The following is a 17588-nucleotide window of genomic DNA, read 5'->3' as shown; positions in this document are numbered from 1 at the left end:
AATTTCATGTTTTTCTTCCAACAGTCATACACTTAATACTAAATGTTTTCTATCAATTAATTTCAGAGAGATAAAAATGAGAGCTTATGGTAACCACTCAGGAATTAAATGTCCATCAAAAGTCTGCCTGCTTTGGGCTGGAAGCTTAGGCTACCCTCTTTCACACTATCATCTCCCATCAGAAGCCAGCAGTCTCTGTGTTGCTAGACCATGGTCTAGTCCTCTTTTGTTTATCCTCCCAGCAGTTATGTTTATAATAACTGCTCATATCATTCTTCTGTTCTAAATCTTTCAGTCCCATTCTTCTTCAGGATATGTTCAAATGCTTTTACATGACCAACCAGGCCTTGCTTGTTGTGATGTTGGCTAATCTCCCAGCCTTACCTTCCATTGTACCCCCTCAATCACAAGCCTCCAGTTTCTCTAGCTTTCCTGTATTTCACTAGTGCCCCAAAATCCTACTTACTTTGGGATCTTTGTATCTGTTCTTCCAATTACCTATACAACCCTCTACCTCAACTACCCTCTCCAACAGTCTGATTCCTTCCTGCTTCTTTTTACTTCTAGGTAACCTTTCCTTGAAGTTAAGATTAAGAAGTTTCTAATCTTCAACATGTCTTCAGGTCTCCCTGTCATAGAACCTCACAGAGGTTTTCTCTGGATAGTGTTTGCCATAACTGTAATTGCTGGAATTCTGTTTAAGTCTTTGTCTAATAAGTGGGAGACATTTTCTCTTAAGAAAGGAAAATTGGGTGTCTTGTGGGCTTGAATGTGGGTTAAATATTCTGTGTAGGACAAGGGGAGAATTTGATAACTGCTGTGGAACAGAGAGGGTGAGAAGAGGGTAACAGTGGTGAAAGACTTCACAATAAGATCTGTACTGAGCAGCCCCCAAATGCATAGAAAATTATGCACGTCACAAATGAAGGTATGTCTAGTGGAAATAGGTGATGTTGCACCTGACTTCTGTAGCCAGGTATCCAAGATGTGCAGGGTGAAACAGAGGTTACAGGAGGACGAAAGTCATGATATGCAGTAGGAAGCAAACTTTGGGAACTGAAGAGGAATACAACTGGCAGGAACCAAGAATTTCTAGATCTGAGAGGGACCATGTGGAACAGATTCTGCCACATAGACTTCATGACTTTAATGTCTGTCTCCCCCAGGCAGTAAACAATGCAAGAGCAAGGACTGTCTTCTTTGCTCTCTGATCTTTGTCCAGCATATACTGAAGTGCTGATCACATTGTGGACACAATTAAGCATGTGTCGAATGTATCTCTTATGCATTTAATTGTCTAGTTTTAATATTTGTCATATTTGGTCTGCAATTCTAATATTAAAACAAGATTTTCCAGCTTAAAGTAATGAGTGAAACATTGCCTACAGTAGTAATTTACACAGGTGTCAACTTAATCCACTATGCAAATCCATAAACCAAAATAATTTCAGAGTATTCCAAATAAGCAGAAATGTTAAGAGGAATACCTACACAATACACTGCACCATATTCTGCCCTCAGCATGGCAACCCTCTGGAACAAAGCCCATTTTTACAAAACAGAAAGCTCATTCTATTTTCCTTCCTCTGGAGTTCTAGAATCAAGAAAGATTCTAGGAAGTGGGTGAAAGTCAAAAGAAGATGAGGCATTCATTTTATTGATTCTTGTCAATGACAGTCAATGGTAGAAAATGATGATGGGATCATCTTGCCTTCTGGAGAATTTTACTTCTAGCAATAATGAGTTACCTTCATGAAGGAGCAAGGCACTGGAAACTCCACTAGATAAACACCACAGATGCCTTGTCAAACAGGGTGGAGGTTTATCAACAACCTCTTATGCAAAGGTAGACAAAAGTGAAAAGCCTAGGTTTTCTTCCAGTTCCAACCTATCCTCATGCTTACCATGGCCAGTTTTTCTCCAAAATATCCTGGGACACATTTTTGTCCTTCTGCAGCAGCAGTGTCACGAAGATCAGCTTTGTTTCCAACCAACATGATAGGAATAGTTTCATGAGTTGCATCCTACAATGAAGAAAAAAACCCAATTCGGTATACATCAAATATTGAACAAATTAAATGACAACAGTAACAACAGTCATAACAGCAGCAGCTGCCATTGTCCTACTGCCCAATGTGTCAGATGCTGCATAAACATGAACACAGTACTGCTGCATTCATAATCATTTTATGACATATTTTGGAAGAGCAAAGTATACATTTATTATGAATGCCCAAGTCTCATTGCCAATTTCAACAATACAATTATTAACATTATATTTAAGTTAACTATCATTAAGCCTCAAAATATTTCTAAACACTGCCATACATTGTTCCCAATTTCAGGTGAGCAAACTAAAATTCAGAGAGGTTAAATGATAACATGTAAGGGCCAAGGCCTGGGCCCAAACTGATTGTATAATGCCGCAACTACTCAATGCTCCATGGTTGGGTAATAAAAAGGGTAAAAGTTACCCAGATCAATCAGATTTACAGCAAAGAAAATATGTATCTAATTTCCTATCTGTAACCCTCAAAGCTCTACAAACCAAAATAAACTTAAGAGGAGTGAGCACAGACATTTGGCTGGATGCCCATACAATGCTCTACAACTACAAGTAAACTTCATTATCCCAGGTGCAAAACACAAGTAATTATTCAACTACCATGGGACAAAACTGGGGCTTGAAAATTCCACATTTACCACTGTTTGGTTTAGAAAAAAAGCAAAATATTTAAGTCCTAAAGGTCAACAGTTTTCTTATTGAGCCAACTGTCAGTCATTCCAAATAAAAAAGTCTAAAGCTAATGCTCCCAATCAGCATATGCAAATTGACCTGCTCTCCCAGCATGCACTCTCAGTGGTGCCTAAGGTTTGAGAGCAAGGCTAAGTCTGAAATCCAGGCAATCTCATCAGTTGGCCACTCACTGGCTATATAAGACCAGGCAATTTTCTCGAAGCTTCTGCCACCATTTCTCTATCTGTAAGATGAAAGGGTTCATAAACACATTTTCTACCTAATCAGGTTACAATGAGAATAAAAGAATATGAGTTAACTAGCACAGAAAATAAGTTTCTGGTTAGTAATCAATAGGAGTGGCAATCCTGACCCAAATGTGGAAATTTCTCTTTGAAGTGACTGAAGATATATCGGGTACTCATTCAGATTGATGGTACACCTGGTACCAAACCAAGACAGGAGCCTTAACATGAAGCTTTGTTAGACTTCTGTACTCTTCAGACAATTAATCTTTGACTGGGCACATGAGTTTAGCTAAAGCAAAGCAGAGAAAGGAGCGAAAGGTCCTCCCATAAACTAACTGCTCCAACTATTAATGAATTGTCTTCTTTGATGAACTCCTCAGGACTCATTGTGTAATCATTAATCAAAAGTTCACTTAAGTTGACCTGGAAGCTGAGCATCTAAATGACTTCCCAAAGTCACAGAGGTAAAAACTGGCACCTCTTCAAGTCTGACTTAAGCATCACCCTCTTAAGCCTCTGAGGCTACCCTGACCACCTAACAAAAACTGCTGCCCACTCCATTACAGGACACTGCATGTAGCAATTTTGTTCCTGTAATATTAGTTACTTTCTGTCCTTATTTGTTGGTTGTTATCTGTCTCTGCCACTAGAAAACAAGGGCCATTAAGGATAAGACACTTTGCTTTATTAACTGATACATCGCAGGCACCTAAAACTGTACATGTACACACTGGGAACTAGAAAAACATTTTGTGTGTGTGTTTGTTGGTTTTGTGATCCTGAAGGTTGAACTTAGAGCCTCATGCTTGCTACACAGGTGTTCTACCCCATGCCCCAGCCCCTTCTGCAGTGGTTATTTTGGAGGTAGAGTCTTGCTTTATGCCCAGGCAGGCCTGGATCGAAACCCTTATATTTGTACTTTCCATGTAACTGGGAAGGCAGGTGTGTTCTACAGTGCCCAGATTTTATTGGCTGAGATACAGTCTCACAGAATTTTTTAGACAGGCTGTCCTAGAACTGCAACCTTCCTGATCTCTGCCTCCTAAGTAGCTAGGATTACAGGCTTGAACCACCATGCCCAGCCATAATTTTGAATATGGAAAAGTCAGGAGAAATCTTACAGTTCAAGTATCTCCATTTAGCTCTTACCTAATTATTCATTCAACAAATTATTCAAGATAGGCAAATACATAGCCATAATTTTATTTTATCCACAATTCTATTATAATATCTTATAACTCAATGGCTTTCAATCAAGGTATGCCAACTACCAACTCAAAGAGTGCACTCACCACTGACAGTCTACTGCTTTTCAATCCTATGGCCTATCTCAGACATGGCACCATTCATTTCTACCCAACTTAGAGCGGTCACATAAATGGTCCTTATAGTATAGCCCAAGTTAGAAAAAGTCATGGAGATGTTTCAATGAGCCCATACTTTTTCTACAGTGAAACTCAAATGCCTCACATTTTCTACTTTTTTCCAATAACAAATTTAAGAACTCATTGAATACAGTTTTCTTCCTTTCAGATTCTGTGAAAAGGTGAAACCAATGGCTGAAAGGGTTATTTGCTACACACGTGCTTAACAATTCTGGTTGTGGGCCTCTTTACATAAGGGCTTTTTCTCTGTGGCTGACCTTGCCTTTTGTGCCTCCTTTTCTTGAACATAATCCAAAGATTTACAATGAATACTAAGCCCAACATTTCAACAATGAAAAGTTTTGCTCAGGATGCATTGCTCTAGCAATGTTCCTGTGAGTAGCTACCTTTCATGTACACACTAACTGTATCTTGGCATTCATCAATCAAAAGCTTCTACTAATCTGCCTCTTGCTCTGGTGCTTTATCAAAGTAGCAACCAGTATAGAATTGGAAATTCCAAAAAAAAGCCTCATTATATCCCTAACCATTCAATAAATCTAAACAGTACCATATACTCTACACCTTAAGTTTCTCTTAATAATTGAGAGTAATGTTTCCTTCTTTCTTAGATATTAGAGAAGTGAATATAGCATGGAGATTTTTGTGAAGTAAAAAGTACATAAATATGAATGTACTTTTATTGAATTATAGTGATTTTAAGTTATGATATTTTGGTAGAACCACATTCATATTTATTTATTATTATTGAATTCTTATTGCCAACTACAATTAGGTATTTCTCTTATTACTTCTTTAGTTAGAAAGAAAACATTACATTCCAGAGGATAACTTGAGATCATAAACTAATCAGTCCTGTTTAACCACTACTGTAATTTAATGTCTGCTTAAAATTATAGATGACACCTACTTAATTGAATAGTTTTATTAGACACTATTTTATTTTAAGAAACTATGCTGAACCAAAGATTGAACTACAGTTTATTATCGACTCATACGTGTTGACAGCACACTAAATATGGTCAAAATCATTTCCTGCTTTTAAAAATTATTTACCATGAAACTAAGTGATAGGAAAGTTCCTCACATGAAAATCACCATCTTGTTTAACCACAGATATCACCTCAGATATTAAAAATGCCAATTGGTATTTCAGATGTCTAAGTACCCCACAACACAACCTGATTAAGGTTGAGAACATAGTTGCAGTGGACTTTGGCTCTCTGCACATGCTCACATACCCTGCCACACTGGACACCCAAACCACCACCTTCTTATTTGCTTTTTAGCTTATTTGCCTTTTACATTGATTACATCCAAAAAATGACTTTATCTATAAAAAATCTTGTAAGTTTTATTTCCAGAAGCTACCTCCTATAGTGTCCTTGGCTTTGTGTAACGCCTAAGGAAGTGCTGCCAAGTATACTGGAAACACTGCCTCTAGCATGCCATTTTCTTGATGGCTTGAATCAATGAATTCTAGTCAAGTTCCCTGCAGAAAGGAAAAACAAGAGCACTTTCCAAGATGGTCTACAATACTCCCATGTAATTTTCTGTTTCTTCATTTTGGTTCCTTACCTCAACCATATCTACCCATTCTCGTACGTTAAGAAAGCTTTTCTCACATGTAACGTCATACAACAGCAAAACACCATCTGCTTTTCTGAAGTAAGACTTGGCAATACTTCTGAATCTGAGAAAGAAAAAAGCACATCATCACTCAGACAGCTGGGTGTTGCCTTATCCATCACCTCCTTTATGCTCATTGTTTCCTCATCTCAGTCCCAAGTGAGGAGAACACAACAGTGACATATTGCTGTGAACAGCCATCCCCAAGGCCTTCAACAACTCAGTGAAAGTTAAGAGGATAAGGATCGGAGTGACTGCCTTTGAAAACCAATCACTTTCTCTATGAAACAATCCCAAGAATGTCTACTAAAGCCAAAGCATAACCATAGCAATGGGGAAAGAATAATTTTTAAAATTTCAACTTCAGCAATGTGTGGCACAGAGGAAGCTGGAAGGAAATGCACATTACAGCAATGCTATTTTGGGGTTGGTGGTTAATGAAGAAAAATTAACAGTATGGAACAATGTGCCATATCTTACGCATCTTCATGGGCACAGAATCCAGTGGGGGAAGGGCATACCTTAATGTATGCATGTCCCAACTCTAAACCAACTATGGTATTTTACAAGTATTTTAACTAGGAAATATCAACCACAGATATCTTTAAAATGTTGAAACTCCCAGTCTGCTAGAGAATATGAGCTCTACAAGGGCAGGAACTGTGTCTCCTTATTGACCACTGTGTCTTAACACACTGAAGAGTACCTGGCTATAGAGGCAGGCACCCCATACTTATTTGTTGAACAACTGAGTAGACTCTGTCTCCAAAGAGTTACCCAAAATTAAAACTTATGCTTGATGTTTCTGTTATTGGCAATGAATGTAAATCTGCTACTTAACTTGCATATCTGCTTTTGAATCAAGGGGATCTGACAGATTCTCTGCTCCCTCATTTACTGATGCACAGATAAGCAGGTCCTCACACTGTCAAAGTATTTGGGAACATTGTACCTAAATTCTCTAGTTAGGAAAGTCTACTCTCATTGTCCCAAACACTAGCTCAAAAGAAATTTAAAGATTCTCTTCTCACACAGCTAATATATACATAAAGGAGGAAAGGATGTGGAGAAAGATGAGCATTACTGAGATTGTAACATGCCTTATTATAAATATATGTAAAGTATGTGTATGATTATAATGCATATTAATATTATATAATTAACAATATCAAGCATCCTCCAGGGCTTCTTTTGCAAACCTAAGCAATCAAAAGCATCATGAAAAGCACTTGCCTCTCTTGCCCAGCTGTATCCCAGAGTTGCAGAACTGTTTGCTCTCCATCTACAATGACAGTTTTCATTTGGAAATCAACTCCTATAAAGGAATATGAGAGCAGAGAACATAACATAAATAATTCCATTAGTTTGTGACTTTCAAGCCCCCTTTAGATGACAGAAAAGCCAATAGGCCAAAGCTCAGTGAGGTAGAAAGGAATGAACATGGCCTTCAAAGACAGTGATCTTCAAATAATAACTAAGGAAGACCACACATATGCATGCAGATGCACTGCCTGCAGGGTGGCTGACTTGGGAAAGGCTTAATCAACAGAAAAGGGAAAATCTATCCCAGATAATTAGATGAATTCATGCCTATGTGAGTGTGCACACAAGAAATGCATGTGTATATGTATGCATGTATACATGTTACACCCACATTGATATGAAAGTATATGTATGTGTTGTATGTATACATACATGTATATGTGTGTGAATGTATATGTTACAAGTATGTGTATACATATACAAGCATGCATTTATCTGTGTGTGATACATGTAAATATATATACATGCATGGGTATATATGAGTAAAAATTTTATGGTCTCTAGCAACTAAACCAAATACTATAGTCTTCATATGAATTAAATTGAAGGGAATTTTCAGCTTTGTTATCTTGAAGGGTATATTAGAGAATCATAAACTAAGATACCAAATTTGAAGAGGGCAATCAATTTGTTTTAATATTTTTGGTTATCAGAATAACTCTCTAGATGAAGAAAAAATGGTAATTTGGATATTTTCAGACCCTTTTATTGATTATTATGTACATTTTAGAAATCAAGTTACTACTGAATCTCTTGCTATGAAGCTGGAGAAGGGAACATACTATGATTCTGACCATGACAAATCCACCATTAACACTGTCACTTTGTCAACACCCAATGTCACCTTATCAGAAAAGCAGTCCTTGGTCACCCTGTATAAATCTTTCCAAACCTCATATTTTAAAATTTGTTTTCACAAAAACATCCTACTTGACTCTGGAAATACATGTGTAATAAAAGAGGCTAACATCTCAGGATGATTTGACTAGCCAATCAGATTCCTGTGTTTTGTCAATTTTCCTTTGCTAAAGTTAGACTTTAGCCAAAACAAAGAAGGATCATTCTATAGACAAAGCTACACACACACAAACACACACACACACACACACACACACAATTCCCCTACATACTTGAATCTACACAAAGATGTCTGTTTATCTGTGTATTTAATCCCTAAAGAAAAGAAACTCAAGCTAAGGAAGACAGCTTTTCCATTATCCATTGAGCCGTACCCAGGGTGGCACTTGTGTTTCCTCGAAATTCGTTCTTGCAAAGTCTCATGAGGAAGCTGGACTTCCCCACTGCAGCGTCCCCAGCAAGCACAATCTTGTAAGCTTTCTGAGACTTGGGAGGTTTGGAGTCGTCACTCACCATGTCTGTCTAGGCGAAAAAAGCCACAGAAGGTGATAATGGAAATACCAGGTTATTTTCCAAATAAGTGACATGGCACAGAAAATGAACAGCATTCATGAATAGAAGGGTCTCAGAAGCTACCTACTTGAGGCAAAAGAGCCAAGATGGACTTTCTGGAAGAACTAATAGTGCTGCCTTCACTGACAGACCCTTGAGGCTTCAAGTCTAAAACAGAGGCCACACCTTCTGAATCATACGTTTCTTCATCCCTTATATCAGGAACCTGTTAAAAACACCAGCAGTTAAAAGGAAAGTCTTTGATTACACACATACATATGGACCAAGGAAAACTATGCAGCTGACTCTACAATCAATTTGATTATGGAATACAGTGGCTCTGAAGAGTAAATTTGTGAGAATTTCCCCTAACATTATGGCAAAAAATTCTACTGACTGTCATATTTGTGATCTTAACAACACATGCTCATGACAGATACATGTCAAATATGGTGGAAGAGTTCAGTCGAAGCCAGGTCTCAGGAGTAGTGGTTTCAGGACTTACATCTGTGTCTGAAGCGTCACCCCCAAAGCTCTCCTGTGTCTCATGTGAATTCTGAAATCCCCTCTGGTGCTTGTTTTCCAGTTCGGAGTCATACTCATTGGAATCTCTCAGGGTAGACAAGCCACTGTCAAAGCAGCTCTCAGGCAAGCTGTCAACTTCATAATTCATCCTCTGCATAGGATCACAGAGAGCTAATGACTCACAATCCTCATCCACATAAGAAGAGCGGGATGACCTAATAATGAAAGAAGAGACTGCTTTACTTGAGGGTTCACAATGCTCAAGAATACACAGGTGACAGACATGAATGCAACTGAGGAAAATAACATCTTCACTTGCCAAGACTACTGATGTATTTCTTCCATGATCTAGCATCAGGGGAAACCAACAAATATTCAAAGCAGCATTGTTTATTCTATGCAAAAATCATTTATGAAAAAGACCCTCAAATAAAACACTTAAACTTGGCTGTGTTTTAAAAAATCATCTCATTTTTGATACAAAAGAATTAGATGTAAATGCAATCCCAAGCTGTATTAATAAGAATGTACACAGAGCCTTTTTATTTAATGTGGTCAGATCATATTTTGAATAGCATGTGTATTTCTACAGAACACCTCTACATAAAAGGGAGGCCCAGAAGCCAGATGGGAAAGCAACCACAATGATGTGAGACTCAAAATGCCTCTGATATGAGGAATGGTTCAGTGTACTCAATTTTAGTCTTAATGGCTTTTCTCTTCAAACACTTTGAAAAGCTAACAGATGAAGAAGAGTATAATTTCTCAGAGAGCCTGAAACAAAAAATGGCCAAGTGGTAAACTTTTCTAGGAGACAGATTTCTGATCAATGTGGTGAAAACAATAGGCAATGACAAATGTGTGTCTTGGGAATGGTTTGACATAAGATGAATTTCTTGCCATGTCTTGTAGACATGTAGTTTGGAAACACACCTACAGGAGGTGTTTCATAGGGAGGTACCTCAAACAAAGGGTAGAACTCCCTACTTCCAGGTATCCTTCCATTTGTGTAGCACTAAACTTAATACATATCCTCTCAAAGGTAAATCACTCCTACCTTTCCAGATAGGTTCATTACAATTAACTATGAAAATTGTGATCCAAGTTAAATTTTTGTTAGGGTTCTCACACAAAACACAAAACTAAAACAAATTTGCAAGTTAAAACTAAATAAAGCTATACAAATTAAATGTACATGCTTTTATTAAGTGTTTGTATTAGCATGAAAAAGAAAACACACTGAACTTCAGAGATAAAATTAATCACTCCCTGCAGAGGAGCATCAGTGCAGGCCATGGTGCCTCCAGCCCTGGTCCAAAATGATGAATGCATGCGAGCTGTGTTCTTGTCTCTCAGAGCACTGGTGATGTGAGGACACTGAGCCTTAGAACATACCGTGCAGCTGTTCTAGTCTACTACCTGTGGGCCTTATTCATGGTGTCTACTATTTCAAAAGTAAATCGTGATGAAATTTCTGAAATAATTTTGTGTTATGTGGCTTTCTCTACTATTTGCTTAAAAATTACTTTAAACATTAGTCCACAAAAGTAATATCACACCTACACATTTTTTAAAGTCTTCTCAGTAGCAGAGTTGTCAACTACTTATAAAGAAACACGCTATTAAGATTTTTATTTAGCAAATCAGTGAACAATAATCTGGATAGTATTTTTTTAAAAGTGCTCACCACTAAGTTTTGGTAAAAGAACTTCCTGAGAGGCAACCTGACCTTTTCTATCACCAGCATTTTTCTTTATACTGAAAATACCCCTTTCAGAGGGGATAAACATGAGAGGGGAAAAAAATAACACACGGAGAGCCAGAAAACCTTGGTTTATGACTTCACTTCCACTTTCCCACTTTGACATGTTGACTGTCAACAACAAATACACACACACACACACTCACTCACTCTAACACATACAGTGATCTTTAATCACTTATTACTAGATCTCAAGAAATAACAAGCCAAATATTTCATTTCATTTGATTAAAGTTAGGGCTAAATTCCAACTTTTGGTACATCTCTGTTATTCCTTCAATATAGTAACTCATAAACCTCTACTAACCACATTTCTCTTTTTTGATAGTTTCCTTTTCCTGTGACATAGCTCACATAAAATTATTCTGACCTATTAAACATTTTACTTAGTTTTCACCTGGTTCAGGTTTTATAACTTTCAAATAAGATCTTAGAAAAATATAAATTGGTGTCCAAAATAGATTCCATTATCTTAATTCACCTTTAAGAAAATTTACCTTCCTTTTAAGTTTGATCTAGAGCTCTCAAATAAAGAAAATAAGTAGGTGTTAACATACCTGTCATAGCCCAAAGGTTGAGGAGAGTGGCCATTAAATTTGGGAATGCTTCTAGAAATTGTATTCCCAGGTGATATATTACTTAAGCGCTGTAATACACAAATAGTTAATTAATGTCCCATGCAACACTTTCCATATACACACAAACACAATTCAACTTCTAACATAGCTAAAAGTTTGGGTTCCTATATGTCCCATTGTGAGCATAAAAATCAATTGGAAAATGGCTGCAAAGATAACTGACCACAGTTTTCTTTCTGCATCATTAGATCTTCAGTCCAAACTCTACTCTATATTCCACAAGGAGTATCCTGGCTCGCATGATGTCCAGGGCCCTGTAACATGAACTTCCTTGGGCTTCTCTCTTCTGGAACCATAATTTCATGTAGTGACTGACTCTCCCATATCCAAACATGGCACCAGAATCTTATGCTTGAAACTGAGCCCCAAAAGTGAGTAAGAGCCTTCGTGATAGACAAAATCTTGAGAAGGTCCTAAAATTCCAAATGGGACTTAGGAGGGTTTGAAATCCAAGGCACTTGTTCTGACATTCTCACTATCATAAAGAACACTATCTCTAAAAGCAACTCCCCCCAAGCCAGAATCACATCTCCCTCCTCTTGACTGGCAATACTTCATTTTACCACCACGGGGTTTTCTGCTGCTTCTTCTTCTTCTTATTGATCTATACACATTTTTGATATCTATTACATTAGAACTCTTTCAGGGCAAAAATCCTATCTTATTCATCTTTCTCTAGTTTCCTAGAATGTCTAACTTAAGAGTTGGCAAACATCAGGCATTTATTTCTGCAAATGGATAGCAAACTTTTTTAAGTTGGAAAACTGTGGTCTCTATTTTAGGAAAAAAGCTTCTAATCATTATAAAGACCCAGGAAGTTTTCCTCCAAGATATTATATGATTTTTATCAAGACAGGTAATCACTAGAAAGAACAAAATATAGAATATCATCCCATACCAAGGATCTGTTGAACTTGCTGTAACTGTTTTCTAGGGCACTTCTTAGGCCATCGTTACTGTCATGTAGCTTCCGGTTAGCTGTTCTGCACAGCAAAGAAATAGATTGACAGATATGGAAAGTATTAGTGGGAATCAATGTCATCTTTTCTTTTCAGTTGGTGACATTCAGAACACAGAATTACTTATTATCTTTTGTAACATTCTACCACTTTGCTTCAAACCTCAAAAACTAAGATCATAATTTATTACTCAAAATATAACAGATGAATTAATTAGTTATCTCTCTTTAAAGGTCTTGGTAGTTTGAGAATACATTAATTATGCTGTGGAACTCACTCTTGCTTCAGGTAGCACACCTATTTGAATAGGTTTCATGCCCGTCTGTTTGTCAGATGCCTGAACCCAGCCAGCCTCACACAGCAAGTGGCCAGGCCTGGATACAGTGTGTTACAGCATACTGGCTGTATCCTACTCATGCATCCTACTCATGACCTGGTGGTACTTCTGCACCAAGTAAACACCAGGATATTGATCTCAGACAGAGCAGAGTCCAAATCCCAACTCAGGTACTTACTTCACATGACACTGTGAAATTGTTTAATGTCAGAATCTCGCTTGGCTGCAAAATGAGGATAATAACAGAGCCCCTGCCTCATGGAGTAGCTAATCTTTCCTTCCTCATGGCCACCTCATCCTTCAGAACTCAGCTGAAGTGTCACTCCCTCTAGGAACACATCATGGGTCTTCTTAGATAAGCCCCCGATTCCCTTAGGGGACATGCATCTTTCCTTTCCCAGACTGCTTACATTTGGTATTTTGTATTTATTTCTATAACTACTGATCAGTTTCTGTCTTCCTTCTCTAGACTAACCCCATAAAGAAAGAGGTTTTTTTTCCTCTCAGACTTACCACTCTATCCTGGTGTATTTGACCCATAAAAGCTACTAACTGACAAATCTATTGAATGAATAGAACTGTTGTAATAAATGAACTCTACAGTTACCACAGGTGAGACTTCATATTCAAAAAGGGTAAAGAAAAACTTATCAAGCCTGACTTTTACTTCATGTGGTGAACTCAGAAGAAAATGCTGCATTGGTGAAAAGGAAAAATAAAGGGAGGGGGAAGGGTGTCAAGGTTTTGAGGGGAAGACCCTCATAGGATGGAATTACTGCAACTTAGTTATGAAGTTGACAGATAGGTGCATTTCTTGGAAAGAGAAAAAACTGGGAAAAATATACACCTAAATAAGCATAATAAATTGACAAAGAATGGTGGTATAGGTGCCATCCTGGGGCACTCACAATGTGAGACGCCTGACAAGCTCTCAAGTGTGCAGTCTGCAGAGAAAGCTGAGAGGTCAGGGCTGTTATTCTTCACAAAGGTGTAATAACGGTGAGCTGCACATACCAGCTGGCTTGCAAGGACTTTTAAGAACTGTATTCCCTGCATTGGAATAATTTATTTAGGATTAGTCACATCAGAAAGCTAAGAGGGTCTGCCAAATGTAATGTAGTGAAAAGAAGTAATACACCGACCTGCAAAACAGGTCTTGAGAAAATGGTGACTCCTGTTATATGTGGCACATGTTTTACTAACAAAAAAATAGGTAAAATGTGAGTGCAAAGAGCATTTTATATGAGAACTTACAGGAGTATTTCAATTTGCCTCTCAAGATTATTTCGATCTTCTGTGTATTCTCGGATTATTTCCAGATCCCTGTAAAATTATATTTTATATTTAAATGAGAATTGTGTGTCAAGTCCTTACCAATACCTACTTTCTTAGGTGCATTTTTGCATTTTCAAAACGCATGAATCCTTAATCATGGTTTTACTTCGGCTCACTGCTCCCACTCTGTCTCCTGTGTTGTCACAGTCTCCAATCTTTCTGAGACTCCACCCATGCCCCCACGCCCTGTGCCTCCTTGTGCAAAACTGTCCCATGTCTGAGCTTTCTCCCTCGCATCACTACTCTGCACCCACCAGCTCCTCTTGCCCTCTCCCATGGGCCTGGCCTGTTCCTCTAAATCCATACTGCTCCTAAGTCCCCTCCCCCACATGGTCACAGTAAAAGGTCCCTCAGTCCTCTGAACCTTCTCTGCTCCTTCCAAACCTTTCCAAATCTCAGATCCCCTTATTTCCTCCTTTTTTATGACTCCTGACCTCTTTCCTTTGCTAACCTGACACCAAAGGAATATCTACAGAAACAAGCTTTCTGGGCTCATGAGAAAGTCACACATGTGATCCCTCTGTTGTTTTATTACAGAGACACTGGCTTCCTCTTCAAACCATGCATTCAGAGCCAATGTCTCTCACTTCTAGGCCCATCACTAGCTTCCAATGACCTTAGGCTATCAAGTTTTATGCACAATAACCTAGCCACTCACTCCAAGAATGATAAAGCTGAAAGTTTCCTAATTGTCTATAGGAATTTAAGTGATTTTTAACCAAAAATTCTGGGGCCTTTCAGTACATCCTTAAACTAGCTGTTAAACTTCTAAGTTTTTTTTTAAATTTTGCTTTCCCATCATAAGCATCTCTTTTTGTCTGATAGTCCTTCCCCAAAGCAGTCTTATCCTTCCCTATTTCCTGCCTTTTCCTTGGCTATTCTCTCACTTGGGACATCTCTGAGTCCCTCTTTTACATCTCTAAATGAAGACAATGAAGATTCCTATCTAATACTGGATTCTGTGGATGGAATGAGTTAATACAATTAAAGTATCAAGGATAGTGCCTGTCAGATGGCATTGCTACCAATGTCAGTTGCTGAGGCTGCTGTCACTGGCGCCTCTTCCCCTGCATCAACACAGGCCTATCCCTCTTCCTATGCTCACCTCTGTCTCCTCAGTAACAAGGACTAAACAAAGAGAAAACCTGTGTCATCTCATGGCAATGAACACCAACCATGACACTGCTGGAGCATTGTTTCTGACATTGTTTAGCTCTTACATGTTTAGCCCAGAATCCCCTTAGTTTTTGTTTTCCTCACTAAATGTGAAGTTCTCAATTGCAAAGTCCACATCTTTTCCTTTTGTTTTATAGACTCCAAAATTGGAACTCCTAATCTAGTTCATGTTTCATTGTTTTCTATTATAAGACCTTAATTCTGATTAAAGTTTGCAAACAAATTAAAAAAAAACCTTTCCCCAAGTGCACAAGTACAAGGGTCATATTTATGTTCCCTATGTAAATACCCATGTGTATATCTCTTATGTATAAATACATGTCTCTGTATGTAACAGGTTCTATATTATTAAAACCAAACTGCAAAATTAAAGCACAGAAAATCAAAATGACCCACTTAAGAAGTTCCCATTCTAATGCTTTAGGACAGGATTCTTACCTGCAAAGCACTTTAGCAAGCATTCTCTCTTGACACTTAAGGTATATTCTTACAATTTTCTCCCAATTAATCCAACCACTTATTAAGCACTGTATTGTCCTAAGCAACCATAATTAATGCAATTCAGCTGTCGTCTGAAGAAAAATTACACACACACACACACATACACACACCTAGGAAATCTGTCACTAAAGTTATAATTTACAGACAGTAAAGATCATATTGGCAGAGTTAAGAAACAGAGTTAAGTTCATTATTAAATAGTGAAGCTTCATTCCCATGGGTGATTACCTAAATAAATACTGTACTCAAACTAAAAAATGAAATACAAAAAGATTCATACCTTTCAGAATTCAGACTCTGGTCAGCATAATCACTTTTCAAAGCATCTAGTTCACTCCAAAGAAAGGCTATATTTGTTTGTGCTTCTAAAAGATCTTTCTTAGCTTTCTGATTTTCCTAGAGAAAAGGAACAGGGGCATTAGATCCGGAATTTCTTGCTTCTGTAAAAATGAAGCACAGTGTGGTGTAGCCCTACCACTGGCCACTCCTATCCTGCCCCAATTCTACAAGTCTGGAAGTTAAAAGAACTGTCTGTACAATTATTGTAAATCTGAGTCCTCAAAGTTGTTCTTTAAAAAAAATCTTGCCATTTTTTACCATATTTTAATACTCAGGAATCTAATTCAGATGTATTGTAAGCACGTATGTAAATGTCACTATGGATACCCCCTTTACAAATACAATATGCTAATAAAAAATAATCAGGGGTCCATCTTGATGTACTTTAACATGTTATTGACAAATTAACTCAGATCAAACATTTGAACACCTGCTTTCCTTAATGAGAGACATAAAACTACTGATAAGCATTTTGAGAAATTAATTGTACTTATAACTGGCTACTTTTTATAACCAACCCTATCTCCTAAGTTTTAAAATTTTTGCTTGAAAATAAACTAGTGTGGTTAGAAAATTTCTACATCTTTCTTTTTAAAAAAATCACTGGAAATTCAAGATGGTAGACTGAGTACAAGAGGTTGTCTTTTTTCCCCTTCTAAAACTCCATTAATAAGAAATATAAGAAATTAACCAATAACAGTTAAAGGAACAGAAAAGAGGCCCATGAGCAGTCAAGGTAGTTAAACACACTTTTGGAAAATAGAAACCAGCTGGGTTTTCCATTTTACCTTTGGGTTTCTGCCAAAGGGAAGAGAGTCAGGGAAAAAGCAGTTGCTATGGGTTGGGTATAATTTAAGTGTGACCCCAAATGTCCATGCATTGGAAGCTTTGTTCCAAGTTTGGTGATAATGGAACTTTTAAGAGGTGGAGCCTAACGGAAGTTCTTTAGGTCAGCTGCATCAGAAGTGATTTGGGGACTTCAGTTACTCTTTGGCTTCCTGGGTGGTCATGTGATCTCTCTCTCTCACACAGACTCTTGCCATCTACCATGAGGTCCTCACCAGAGATGAGCCAATGCTGGTGCAATGCCCTTGAATCTCCAGAACTATGAGCTAAGTAAGTTTTTTCTGCCTCAGGTATTTCATTATAGTAACAAAAAATGCAGTGAAACAGCATTCTAGAAGTGTGTTAAAGGTTCTGCTGTAGAACACAAAAGGGAACAAGTAGTGAGGTTGAAACTCAGAAAGCAGGAATGAGAAGTGGAGCTATAAATAGAGATTATTG

At 37.8% G+C, this 17588-nt stretch overlaps 1 protein-coding gene across 1 annotated transcript in view; it reads right to left on the bottom strand.

Annotated features, from left to right (window-relative positions):
* Nucleotides 1-17588, bottom strand: part of LOC141415473 (ras and EF-hand domain-containing protein-like) — a 38844-nt gene that overhangs the window by 5567 nt on the left and 15689 nt on the right. The window contains exons 6-15 of the mRNA XM_074052191.1: nt 16246-16361; nt 14208-14276; nt 12556-12640; nt 11577-11665; nt 9238-9472; nt 8821-8958; nt 8555-8702; nt 7233-7314; nt 5949-6063; nt 1905-2024 (exon numbers count right to left, since the gene is read on the bottom strand). Coding sequence (XP_073908292.1) covers nt 1905-2024; nt 5949-6063; nt 7233-7314; nt 8555-8702; nt 8821-8958; nt 9238-9472; nt 11577-11665; nt 12556-12640; nt 14208-14276; nt 16246-16361 — 1197 coding nt within the window. The remainder of the gene's footprint in view (nt 1-1904; nt 2025-5948; nt 6064-7232; nt 7315-8554; nt 8703-8820; nt 8959-9237; nt 9473-11576; nt 11666-12555; nt 12641-14207; nt 14277-16245; nt 16362-17588) is intronic.

This window comes from Castor canadensis, chromosome 13 (assembly GCF_047511655.1).
Source record: "Castor canadensis chromosome 13, mCasCan1.hap1v2, whole genome shotgun sequence".
Taxonomy (NCBI): Eukaryota; Metazoa; Chordata; class Mammalia; order Rodentia; family Castoridae; genus Castor; species Castor canadensis.
The sequence above is the reverse complement of the archived record's forward strand: the minus strand, read 5'-3'. Positions and strand labels throughout refer to the sequence as shown.